Source organism: Diabrotica virgifera, chromosome 9 (assembly GCF_917563875.1).
Source record: "Diabrotica virgifera virgifera chromosome 9, PGI_DIABVI_V3a".
NCBI lineage: Eukaryota > Metazoa > Arthropoda > Insecta > Coleoptera > Chrysomelidae > Diabrotica > Diabrotica virgifera.
In genome coordinates, this window is record NC_065451.1 from 222267389 (window position 1) to 222281154 (window position 13766).

General features: G+C 32.3%; 1 protein-coding gene across 1 annotated transcript; it reads right to left on the minus strand.

Annotated features, from left to right (window-relative positions):
• Positions 1 to 2393: 2393 nt before the first annotated feature.
• Positions 2394 to 3056, minus strand: LOC126891656 (uncharacterized). Its single transcript, XM_050660882.1, has one exon. It carries the CDS (start codon positions 3054 to 3056, stop codon positions 2394 to 2396), a length of 663 nt encoding a protein of 220 aa, XP_050516839.1.
• Positions 3057 to 13766: the final 10710 nt, after the last annotated feature.

The following is a 13766-nucleotide window of genomic DNA, read 5'->3' on the forward strand; positions in this document are numbered from 1 at the left end:
GATGAGAAAAAAGAAAGGAATACCAACATAATAGAAAAGGAACACGTACTATAACAAGTATCTACTTTTGAATATTTCGGAAATGCGAGTATAATAACTTATGATGGAAAAACGGACATGGCAATAAGTAATAAACTGAAGAACGCTACTAACGTGTATTAATCATTAAATAAAACAATTTTTAGGAAACCAGAAATAGATAACAAAACTAAACTAAGAGTATATACATCCGATGCCCTGAAGGGCACTAAAGATTATGAGAAAGAAGAAGAAGAAGTTTGGGAGTAATTTTTGGGGTAAATGACTGCTACGATCTAGCCAGGCCGGCATTTTTGTATTAGGCTATCATGGAAGAGTTACCTGAAAAATTTTCAGATTTCCTCAAATACCTGCCCAAAAATTTCTACCAGCTCTCGGACCATATTTGTAGGTGACCAAAAACGTTTAAATTTGATAACGATCGTCTTCATTTACGTTAAAGGTGATAACGTAGATTTAGATATATTATGTAAATGAAATACCGCAATAGATTATAAATCGTATATTTTAATACAGTGACCACAGGCGTGCGCAGCATATTTCTAATGTGGGTGCCGAGAATAATTTTACTGCCTCTACCCCCCTAACTTTATAATAAACTTCATTTTCTACAATATTAAAAAATGTTAAAGGTTATAATTTATAATAAATGTTAAATTACATATGAACGTAAATATATAGACCAGCGAAGTGTTAATAAGTTTATCACTGTTTCAAAGTATTCAACGAACTTGTTCAAATATTCCCTGGCGAATCAGGCCGATATGGAGAAGGTATATTGTTACGAAGGCAAATTTTATGGAATAATCTTACTTTCCACTTATCCACATTGGCGAATCATACACAATAAATCTTTTTTTTTTCTAACTTAGTATTGAATTTTAGCGCCCTTCGGTCACAATTGTGGGTGCTGCAGCACCCACAGTGCGCACGCCACTGACAGTGACAACTATTTGTTTATAAATTTTAAGAAAACGGTAGCAAATATGCTAATATTGGTGGTTAAACAAATAGTCCGGGAGCCGTTGCTCCTCCGTAGACGATCAAAGTCAAATGAGTTTTATAGTGTTTTCCTATGTATTTGGACCCGCTGAATTCGAATTTCAAACTTGCTTTTGTGTCGAAAATGATGGGAATTTGTTATAAACAATTTAATTGTTTATGATCATAATTCGTAAACTAAACAATATAAATCCTTTTTACAAAATGCAATTTCTTCGATTAAAAAACCTACAAAATGATGTTTGGTAAACCTTGATCCAATTATTAGAACCGGAGATATTTTCCTTAGTACTGTTCGTTCCCATATCTGCACCATTGTTTGCTGCTTTTTATTTAATGTCCATGTCTCTGACACATAAATTACTATAGGCCTAATAACCGTTCTCTATATTCTTAATTTGGGACCTATTGATATGGATTTATTTCTTATGCCTGGTTGCACCAACAGATATTAAGCTTACGACGTACCTAAAGCTTAAATATAAATGTAAATGACTAAGTTTTCACTGTAATGGCATATAATAAAACAACATAATGTTACTCTACATCCCACCAGACTGAAAACAATAGGAACCTTCTCTGGTTACACCTCCGAGGCTTCTAGAATTTGCAAGCCATACGGATGCTGAGACTAAGGAAGATGAGGGAACTTTACAATTTTTAATTCACGTCCCATCTGCTCAGCGTGGTAAAGTTCCAACGAAAATGGTTCCCTTCGTACCTCAATCAGAGTAAACATGTAAATCAAAAATGAATAACCATTTTCAATTTCGTTGCAAAACGAAAATACAGCCTAGTAAAATCTAGTTAAATCAGAGAGTGCAGCAAGCACCTCTACCGGTTTCAAAACTTATTAGTCTCTCATCAGGAGGCACATATGCTGCTCTCTCCGATCCAACCAAAACAAACCCCGGCGTGCAGTCACGAATTGCAACGAACGAAATGGCATAGATGCCCTAGCCGCAGTGGCGTAGCGTAGTGGGGGCCGCTCGCCCCGGGCGGCACTTTTTAGGGGGCGGCAAAATTTAATAATAAATAATAAAACTATTTTGTAAATATTTGAACCATTTTATATTTTTATCGCAACTACAAATTCGGACCGATTGAAAGAAGCACGGAATCTTTAAAGTCAAAAGGAGAGACAAGACGGCTTACTAAGGAATGGTTTTACCGTACATTGACTAACGGCGAAAAAGTTTTACGTACTTGGATGGCTTATTCTCCATCTAAAGCATCATTATTTTGCTTTTGTTGTCATTTATTTGAGAACACGTAAATAAACCGAATGGATCTAAATTTTGCTCATCTGATGGATTTAATACTTGGTGTAAATTAAATCCTATGATTTCAAGTTACGAGTCAAGTGCACAAAAATTTGGTTTTACGTGGACATCCTTATTATAAATCAAAATTAAAATGACAGACAAGGGACCATTATTTTTGATTTGCCTAATAATTCCCCTTACACGTTGCATCATCCTTTGGACGACCTCGGCGTCAATTTCTCTAATTTTTGTATATATGCGGCGTCTTAGCTGTTCCTGATTTTGTGCTTCCCATCCGTTATTATAGACTTTTCGACTTAATATTGCCCAGAACTCTTCAATTGGACGAGCCTGAGGTAGGTTGGGGGGATTGTCTGCTTTCGGTACAAAGGTAATGTTGTTAGTTTCGTACCAGTCCCTTGTGATCCTCGCGTAATGACATAAAGCAAGATCTGGCCAAAAGACTATTTGATCATTTGCATGATGTGTGTTCACAAACTGAAGCAATTTAGAGAGACATCTTTGAATATAAATATTTGCGTTTAAGGCTTCGCCTCGAACAACACCAATGTAGGGCTGTGAGATAAAGCCAGCCTCAGAAATTGCACACCATACCAAAATTTTGTCCTCAAATTTTTTCTTACTTTTGAATTTTATTTCATCAGGTACATTTTCGTAATCGTTCGTGTAAAACCCATCGTTACCCTTCATCTCAGAGTTGGACAAAGTAAAATATTTTCCATCGTCCATCACGATCAACTTGTTGACGAAATGTACTCGCCTTAACGCGCGGCAACATCTCGGAATTCTCTCTAATTATTGATCCTCTGTGTATTTTGGAGCTTTCCTTCTTTTCCGGTAGATAATATTGTTACTCGGTAGGGTCCTGTATACTGTAGTCTTTCCAACATGAAATCTTCTGGCCAGTTTTCGCTGTGAGACCCCAATTTTGTTCTTAGCTGCTTCAATCAGTCTTGCCTCTCTTATATGGTTCAATATCTCGTTTCGACATTCGCCCAACCATATTATAAACACCTTGACGAATATCAATTTTATAAGACATTTTGCAGAGCACAAACCAAAATATTCTGCTTTGTTTATTAAATGTCAATAACTGATGACATTTCAATTCCATGGCCTTCTTTGTTAAATGCATTTTGCTTCTCAATCAGACCAGGTGAAATTTTTCCCAAAACTTTAGGACCATACGTTATTAGAAAACGACACCAATACGAATAGAGGAAACTTTTTAGAATTGGTTAATTTAATTGCAAAATACGATCCTGTACTTCCTGAACATCTTGTAAGTTCTAAAATGTGGGGCAAAATTTCAATCACTTATATGTCACCACAAATACAAAACGAATTTATTGCCATTTTGCGAAATAATGTTCGCCAACGTATCATCGGGCAAATAAAAAAGGCTAAGTATTATTCAATTATATTCGACAGCACTCCAGATCTTTCTCATGGAGGAATCTTTTATAGATTTCATTGAAACTAAAGACAAAACTTCTGAAGGAATTTCAAAGATGATTTTGGACAAGACTCAAGCTAATGGCCTAGATATAAGCAACTGTAGAGGCCATGCATATGATAATGCTGCTGTTATGGCTGGAAAGTATTCAGGAGTTCAGCAAAGAATTCAAGAAATAAACCCCAAAGCTGAATTCGTACGTTGCTCAAATCATTTTAAACCTAGTTTGTTTACACGCTGCCTCAGTTGAGGTAGATTCAGTAAATTTTTTCGGCATTTTAGAACGTTGCTATTCTTTTTTTCCTCATCGGCACATCGTTGGGAAGTTATGATAGCAGCTACAGGCAGAAGCTTCTTAGAAAGGGCTCAAGACACGCGGTGGAGTGCAAGAGGCGATGCCGTAAATGTGACATGGTATCATTACAAAGACATTCTTGTCACTTTGGAAAAACTGACAGAGGCAGATGAAAGCTTAAACACTAGGACAGATGCAGGTGCTTTACTAGTTTCGATACAGTCATTTTCATTGTTTTTTGGGCCCGTAGCAACCGGTGCTACATGAAGTAAATGATGCACAAAAATATTTACAAACAAGGGGACTTGATTTAAAATTGTGCGCTCAGAAAGTAAATGCTTTTCAGATAATATTGACAGAGAATTATTAAACGTGATTGTAAAACTTAGATAACCTTTTTTTATTTAAAATCTAACCTGTAGGTATAATGCAAAATAATGATGACTCTTATTGCCGAAAAGTTCTGTATAATTAATGTATATAATGTATAGTATACATTAAATTAAAATACCTAAATAAAAGGGCGGCAAAATTGTCCTCCGCCCCGGGCAGCCGACACTCACGCTACGCCACTGCCTAGCGGCAACTGCTAGCAAAAGACTAAGTTTCCACTCTAATGGCATATAAAACAACATATTGTTACTCTACATCCCACCAGACTGAAAACAATGGGAACAATTCATTTTTGATTTACATGTTTACTCTGATTTGAGTACGAAAGGAACCTTTGTCGTTGGAACTTTACCGCGCTGAGCAGATGGGACGTGAATTATAAATTGTAAAATTCCCTCATCTTCCTTAGTCTCAGCATCCGTACGGCTTACAAATTGTAGAAGCCTCTGAGGTGTAACCAGAGAAGGTTCCCATTGTTTTCAGTCTGGTGGGATGTAGAGTAACATTATGTTGTTTTATGTGCCATTAGAATGAAAACTTAGTCTTTTGCATAGATTTAAGAAGCCCGAGATGTAACATGAACCTATTTAGATAGCTGCGCGAATGTTGCCTTGTTTCTAAACAGAATTGCAGGGGTGGGGAGCTTCTACATAAATGAAACAGAGTTGGATTCAGAATAATTAATAATATTTATTGAATTAGTTCCGAAAATAACACAAATTAATATACACTTATTTAACTAATTACACTAATCGTATTGACTAATCACAAAAAACAACATAAAGTTTTAAAATAAAAATAATCAATGATCAAAAACTAAAAAATATTTTCATTGTCCAGAGAATAATGTCATTTTATTATGAAAAATTCTTTTACTTTTACTAGTATCTATAATTGTTTTATTATAATGATGAATTCGGACGTTAATGTAGGTGAAAATTATTAATTTTAATAAATTGGAATAATGTGACTCTAAAAGGAATAATGTTTGAAATGGTTGTTTAAGTTCTTAAATAATAATTGTTTTGTTAATTCTTTTAATATTTGGACATTAACAATATTAACATTAATACTTTTATTAATGTTTATGTGGCACTGTAGCACTTTTTCGGCAGTAGAGCAAATAATAACAACATCGTTGGATGGATAAGTTAAATTTAATGTATCTCTTTGGTTGATGAATGATGTCAACAAGTCTGCTCGGTCTCCTATAAATGCGTTTACATAGTCTTCACATTTCAAAATTTTCGATATTTTATAAACGACATATCCTGAAATGTATATAATAATTTCTCTCTTGTAATGTGTAAATGATAAGTTCCTTAATTGAAGTGATATAAAATTCGTATTGGATATGTCATCGTTTTCATCAACACATTCGTCTTCAACAATTCGTTCTCTGCCACAAGACTTATTAATTATTTTTTCAGGAGCCATAACTGTAATCAGTTCTAAAGGAATACAATTTCCTTTAAAACTATCCCTTAGTTCTAAATGTTTTAACATTTTTTTATAAGCTGCCTTAAACTGTTTAGCAGTTGGATTATTGTTATAACCCCCCATTGATCTAATTAACCCAAAAAAAGTTCTGATCTTGACTTAATTTATAGGTTGGAATATACACTAATAAATTTGTTTCCACTAATTGTTTGTACAAATGTTGAAGACTATTAATACAAAATAGAAATCCCAAAACTCCCATTTTTCTCTTGCTTTCGCAAAGCTTTACCCCGTTAACTAAAGTTAATGATTTTAAATATTCAGCAGTTTCGGTTAAAAAGTCATTATTTTGATATAATTCTCTGTATTTAAAGGCTTTTTATAATCTTTTTGTGACATATTTCTAGAATTAAAAACATCAAACAAATTATTTAAGATACGAATAAAATTGACCGTAGCAGCAGAGTTACTAAATTGTTGTAACTGTAAAACTTGTGTTGAATATTCAATAGCATGTGCCACAGAGTTACTAAATAATTGTGTTGCCAACCTTACTTTCATTTTTTGTTTTTTATAATTAATATGAGATTTTTTAAGTTTATTTCGTAAATGAACCCCCTCTTCCGCTTGGAGTTTATTTAATTCCTTAATATATTTCCACTCTACAGTTTCACCATTATCATCAACTAAAATTAGGTTATCTCCTAGTGTGTTTCTTAATAATTTTATCATATGACACGGGTCGAACAGAACTGCATTTTCTTTATTTGAATTTTGTAAAGTAAATGTAGATTTTAATGAATTTAATTGAAAACTACACCCTAACTCCTTTACCATTGTCACATTATTTTATGCACCATCAAAAGTTACTGATATCAGTGATATCACTTCTACACCAGATTGATTTACCAAATTTAAGCATTGTAATATTAAATTTTGTTTTTGTTTGCCAGTTAATAAATCAATTAAAAAATACCCTACGGGAAGTTTCCAAGAGCTATTAATACATACTAACATAAATACTATTGCTTCCTTGGCAATTGAATGACAATCCGTTTGTAAGTCAACTCCATAATCTACATATCCATAATATCACACACTCTTGATTATACACCATCAAATTAAAGTAATGTATCAAAAGTGACTGTATTAATCAGTAATAATGACTAACTTATGTTTACATGCTTTATTTACTTTATCACCCTGTATAATGATTATGTGAGAAGTTTGATGAAATATGGTGTCTAAATTTTTGTAATATTTTTTAAGTTATATTACATTGCATTAATATATATTTAGAATAAACAACTAACAGACTACGACATCTTGAGCATATACATAATATATAAAAAAATAAACAAAGCAATACAATGCTAAAATAAGTAACTCGGTACTTTTTACAATTACAAACAATCGGGCCTAATACCAACCTGGCCCTGGTGTCGAATGTAAACAAACCGGCGCGGCATTTGAATTTAAATACTGTTCAATACTTACGTAAACAAATGAATACTTCTTTTATCACGTCGGCATACTTTAGATTTGTTGTATACACATTGTTTTACAATACATCGACTCATTTTGACACTAAAATCACAAAACAAAAACAGAAACTATTTTGATATTCACAATTTAATTGCTTGCGTTAACCTTCAACGGCACGAAACAAAATATGAGCTTCGAACATTATCGGCGGTTCTCGTCACGATACGATGCTAATGTCCACTCCAATTGGTGGAATGGCGTAGGTAGGGATAAAGAAGAATTTGGCAGGCTGCGCAATGAACCATGTTACATCTCGGTGTTTTCATTAATCTAAGGTCTTTTGCTAGCAGTTGCCGCTAGAACATCTATGCCATTTCGTTCGTTGCAATCCGTGACTGTACGCCGGGGTTTCGAAACCGGTAGAGGTGCCTGCTGCACTCTCTGATTGGACTAGAATAGGATGCGGCTGTATTTTCGTTTTGCAACGAAATTTAAAATGATTATTCATTTTTGATAAATGTAAATCCTTACGCTGCCTGGTGCCACACTAGCGTCTAATGCAGTTAATGATCGTATTATTTGACATATCTCTAATGCAAATAATGCGATACTTAATTAATGGTATGAGACGCTAGTGTGGCCCCAGCATTAAAGTATAAGCTGAGCTGTTCTTAATTGGAGCTTAGGATCTGTAGTTGCAACCAGGCATAAATGACCTATTAAATGCATAAACACACTCGTTTGCTTTCATTAGTCCATGTTCGATTTCTTCTTCTATATTTGGTTTTCGTGTTATAATTGGTCTTAGATATTCGAACCTCTCAACTTTCTCGAATCTACAGGGTGATCAATTTCTGTGATCAAGTTCAATATATCTATTATTATACAATATTATGAAAAAAAGTTGTTAATAAAAGTTATAGACACCTTAGGGCCGGTTGTTCGAACGCTAATCAACAATGATCATTATCAAATATTTAATTACTGTTGTTTGGGTTGCTGAAAACATAATTGATTAAAATTATGAAATTACTAAATCAATTATGTTAATAATTGTTATGTTAATTGATTAACTAATCTCATAATTATAAGCAATTATGTTTTCAGCAACCCAAAAAAAGTTGACTTTGACAGTTTTGGTGACAGTAATTAAATATTTGATAGTGATCATTGTTGATTAGCGTTCGAACAACCGGCCCTTAGTGCGGCAGATTCGTGCAATATATTATAAGAATTGCACATTTAATGACACAAGCCTATAATTTGGTCCACATATACTGCACAAATAAAGGTTCAAATTTAGATATGAGCCCATTTCAGATTTTGCCTTTTACAAAAATGGCGGTCATTCAAAATGGGCGACTATACATATATGACTAATAGCACGATATCTTTTGAATGAAAAGTCCGATTTCAACCAAATTTGGTACGTAGGTTCGTTTTATGATTAACAAGATCTATGCCATAAACTGGAAGAATCGTTTTACCAGAAGTTTTGTTTTTCCTGGTTTTTTATGTAAAACTATTTTATACTATGTAAATAATTTATTTTCAATTTTTTCACCCTATACTTGGAAAGCGTGTCTACTTAAGTTGGAAACATATGGGAAACTTTTTTATTATTAATTTTACGAAAAAAAGTTATTCTTTATAAAAAGTTCTGCATGCCCCAAAACCTAAGATTAAATCATCCGATATCAAATTTTCTCAATATTATACGAGGTATGTCAAAAAATATGAATTTCGGTCAAGGGTAAAGTACCTTTATTTCTCTCAATATCGAAAATTCTCATAAAAGAAAGTTGTTTGGAATTAAAAACTAAGATCAAATATGCAATTACATGCTTCTAATTAAAAAAAATTTTTTTCTCAAATTTATGGATACCCAACATTGTTTTTAATTTTCAAATATGATAACTCGTTTATTATTCCTTTTACGAAAAAAAGTTATTTTTCATAAAAAGCTTTGCATGGTCTAAAATCTAAGACACAACCATGATATATCAACTTTTATTAATTTTATACGAGGTGTGTCAAAAAATATGAAATTCGCTCAAGATTATAGTACCTTTATATTTCAGAATATTTCAATTAGAAGGATGTAATTGCATATTGAAACATAGTTTTTAATTCTAAACAACTTTTTTAATATCCGTTTTCAATATTGTGAAAAATAAAGGTACTTTACTCTTGAGTGAAATTCATATTTTTTGACATACCTCGTATAAAAATGTGATATCTGATGGTTGCATCTTCGGTCTTAGGACATACAGAGCTTTTTATAAAGAATACCTTTTTTTCGTAAAAGTAATAATAAAAGAGTTATCGTATGTGTAATAAATAAAAACGAAGTTAGTTCAATAAATTTGAGAAAAAATTGGAAAATATTTTTTTCAAATTAGAAGCATGTTGTTGCATATTTGATCTTAGTTTTTATTTCCAAACAACTTTTCATAATAACAATTTTCGATATTGAGAGAAATAAAGGTACTTTACTCTTGAACAAAGTTCATATTTTTTGACATACCTCGTATAATATTGACAAAATTTGATATATGATGATTGAATCTTAGGTTTTAGAGCATGCAGAACTTTTTATGAAGAATAACTTTTTTTCGTAAAATGAATAACAAAAAAGTTTCCCATATGTTTCCAACTTAAGTAGACACGCTGTATATATTAATTTTTCAAAATGGTAATACCACTATTGAAAAGAGCGTAAGAATATGTTTTAGGAAATATTTTGAACTTTGTAGTTATGTTAATTATAATTACCATTTAATAAATGCATAACGTATCTTCACATGTACCTATATGTGGCAGATTCGTGCAAATATTATAAGAATTATTGTACATTTAATGGTAGAGTCGTATAATTTGGACAACATATACTACACATACAAAAGTTCAAATATAGATATGAGGCCATCTCAGATTTTGCCTTTTACAAAAATGGCGAGCATTCAAAATGGCGGCTATACATATGTGACTTATAGCACGATAACTTTTTACCGAAAAGTCCGATTTTAGCCAAATTTGGTATCAAGTTTCTTTTTTTGATGAATAAGATCGAGGTCTTGAACCGGAAGAATCGGTTTACCAAAAGTTGTGTTTTTACTGTTTTTTATGTAAAAATATGTTGTTGTTTTTTCAATTCTTTCACCCTGTATATATTAATTTTTCAAAAAGGTAATACCGCCATTGAAAATAGTGTAAAAATATTTTTTAGGAAAGATTTTGAACTTTTTAGTTATGTTAATTACCATTTAATAAATGCATAACGTATCTTCACATGTACCTATGTGCGATAGATTCATTTTGAATGCCTGCCATTTTTGTAAAAGACGAAATCTGAGATGGCTTCATATCTAAATTTGAATCTTTGTATGTGTAGTGTGTGTGGTCCAAACTATATGCTTTTACCATTAAATGTACAATAATTCTTATATTATTTGCACGAATGCGCCGCACATAGGTTCATAGGTACATGTTAAGATACGTTATGCATTTATTAATTGGTAATTAATAAAACTAAAGAGTTCAAAATATTTCCTAGAAAATATTTTTACGCTCTTTTCAACGTCGGTATTAACTTTTTGAAAAATTAATATATACAGGGTGAAAGAATTGGTAAAAAAACAACATGTTTTTACATAAAAATCAGGAAAAACACGACTTCTGGTAAATCGATTCTTCCGGTTCAGGACCTTGGTCTAACACATCAAAATAAGAATCTATATAACAAATTTGGTTGAAATCGGACTTTTCGTTCAAAAGTTATCGTGCTATAAGTCACATATGTATAGTCGCCATTTTGCATGCCCGCCATTTTTGTAAAAGGTAAAATCTGAGATGGCCTTATATCTAAATTTGAACCTTGATGTGTGTAGTATATGTGGTCCAAATTATATGCTTCTACCATTAAATGCACAATAATTCTTATAATGTTTGCACGAATTTGCCACACATAGGTACTTGTGATGATACGTTATGCATTTATTAAATGATAATTAACATAACTAAAAAGTTCAAAATATTTTCTACAAAATATTTTTACGCTCTTTTCAATTGCGGTATTACCTTTTTGAAAAATTAATATATACAGAGGGAAAAAATTGAAAAAAAAACATATTTTTACATAAACAACCAGTAAAAACACAACTTCTGGTAAACCGATTCTTTCGGTTCACCATATCCCTCTTGTAAATCAAAAAGAAAACCTATATACCAAATTTGGTTGAAATCGGACTTTTCGTTCAAAAGTTATGGTACTATTAAACACATAAGTATAGCCGCCATTTTGAACGCCCGCCATTTTTGTAAAAGACAAAATCTGAGATGGCCTCATATCTAAATTTGAACCTTTATATGTGTAGTATATGTGGTGCAAATTATATGCTTGTATCATTAAATGTGCAATTGTTTCACATATCGGCCGCACTACCTTTAATGTACACATTTTAAAATTAGTCAGAAATATACAGGGTTCTCCATAACACGGTGCCAAACCAAAGTTTGGTTTCGCTACAGCTGGTTTCTCTACATGTTTCTGATCAAAAAAATATGACACTTGTCTAGGGTTGTACCGAGCGTTTCAAAGTTATGAGCATTTTTATTAAAAAATCGTACTGGTTTGATCGCCCTGTATATTTCTAACGGTGTAATATTAACTTATTTTTTTACTGCTTTTGACTGCCAATATTAAAGTATTTTTGCAACAATGCCCACGTTTTTTATAACTAAACGAATTGTATACAGGGTAAGTCAAACTGTAAATTAAAGATTTTCGTCATATTTTTGAATGGAACACCCTGTATCCTATATTATCACCGAAAAGCTCTATCAGTATACTTACATATCTTTTAAGTATTCCCTATACCTAAAGTTATTAGTTTTCGAGATATTTTAGTTTTATTGTTGATAACTCATAGATGCGTTTATTACAATAATTAATTACTCTTAATAGGAGAAACCTTTGGATTTGTTAGTGATAATTAAAATTGGACTGCATTTCATTTGTTCTCGAAATTTCTGATAAATTCTATACAATAAAATTATATTAATTTTCCGCGAAGAAATGGAAACTATAAATTCTACTACTATAAAACTACAAGTTCTTGTTTACGGTAGCTTTGAAATAATTGACACAAGAACTGTCAGATTTAAGATTTTGATTATCTGTTTGTTTTTATTTTTGTTATTTTGTGATTATAATTGTTTGCCATATTGTTATAATTGTTACCTAACAATGAATTTTAGTGGTGAAGAAATGACAGATATTATATATGGATTTTAGGAGAGTGTTTCAAAATCTCATTATTTGCCAAAATAATTTATAAGCGTATCCACATCGTCGACAACCAAATAAGAGAGCATTTGACACATTATTAAACAGGTTTATTCGTAGTGGTTCGGTTTTATATTATGAACCAAAGGAAAAAACAAAAACCATTATTACGGATGAAAATGAATTAAATGTTTTACTGGCTGTTACGCAGAAAATCCTCATACAAGTTTTCGAAATATTACAAGAGAGTTATAGATTTATAGAGTTACTTCATTTATTACAAGAGAGTTATAGATCTACATAAGTTATAGATCTATCCAAAAGATACTCAAGAAAAACAACATGCACCCATATCATATAAAATTTCATCAAGAACTTGTTGGGGATGATTTCGAACGAAGAGTACAATTTTGTCAATGGCCACAACAGCAAATAGATACACATTTAAGTTTGTTCTTTTTAGAGACGAGGCAACATTCACCAAAAATGGTAGTGTAAACAGACACAATTTGCATTATTATTCCACAACCAATCCGTACTGTGCTCGCACACATAGTCAAACCAGATGATCGTCCTTAAATGCTTGGGGTGGAATCAGAATCATAGGCAATTACGTTATAATTCCTTTTTTCTTTGAGGAATCGGTAAATGGTGCAGTTTATTTAGATTGTCTGGGGAATCATTTACCTATTCTACTTGAAAATGTACCATTAAACATCCGCCAAGATATGTGGTACCTTTACGACGGAGCCCCTGCTCACCACAACGCACTTGTCAACGGTGAATTCGATGAATTATTTCCTTAAAGATGGATAGGAAGAGATGGGCCAGTTCATTGGCCACCAAGATCACAAGAATTGAACAAAGTTGACTTCTTTTTCTGGTGTTATATTAAAGACGTAGTGTATAGGACACCTCCAACAACAGTTGACGATATGAAAATAAGGATTAAAAACGCCTTTCAAAGTGTCACATAACAAATGCTTACAAACGTCAGTAGGTCTTTCGAAACTCGTCTCCAGGATTGTGTAGACGTTATAGGAGGTCACTTTGAACACTTTTTATATCTAATAGATATATAAG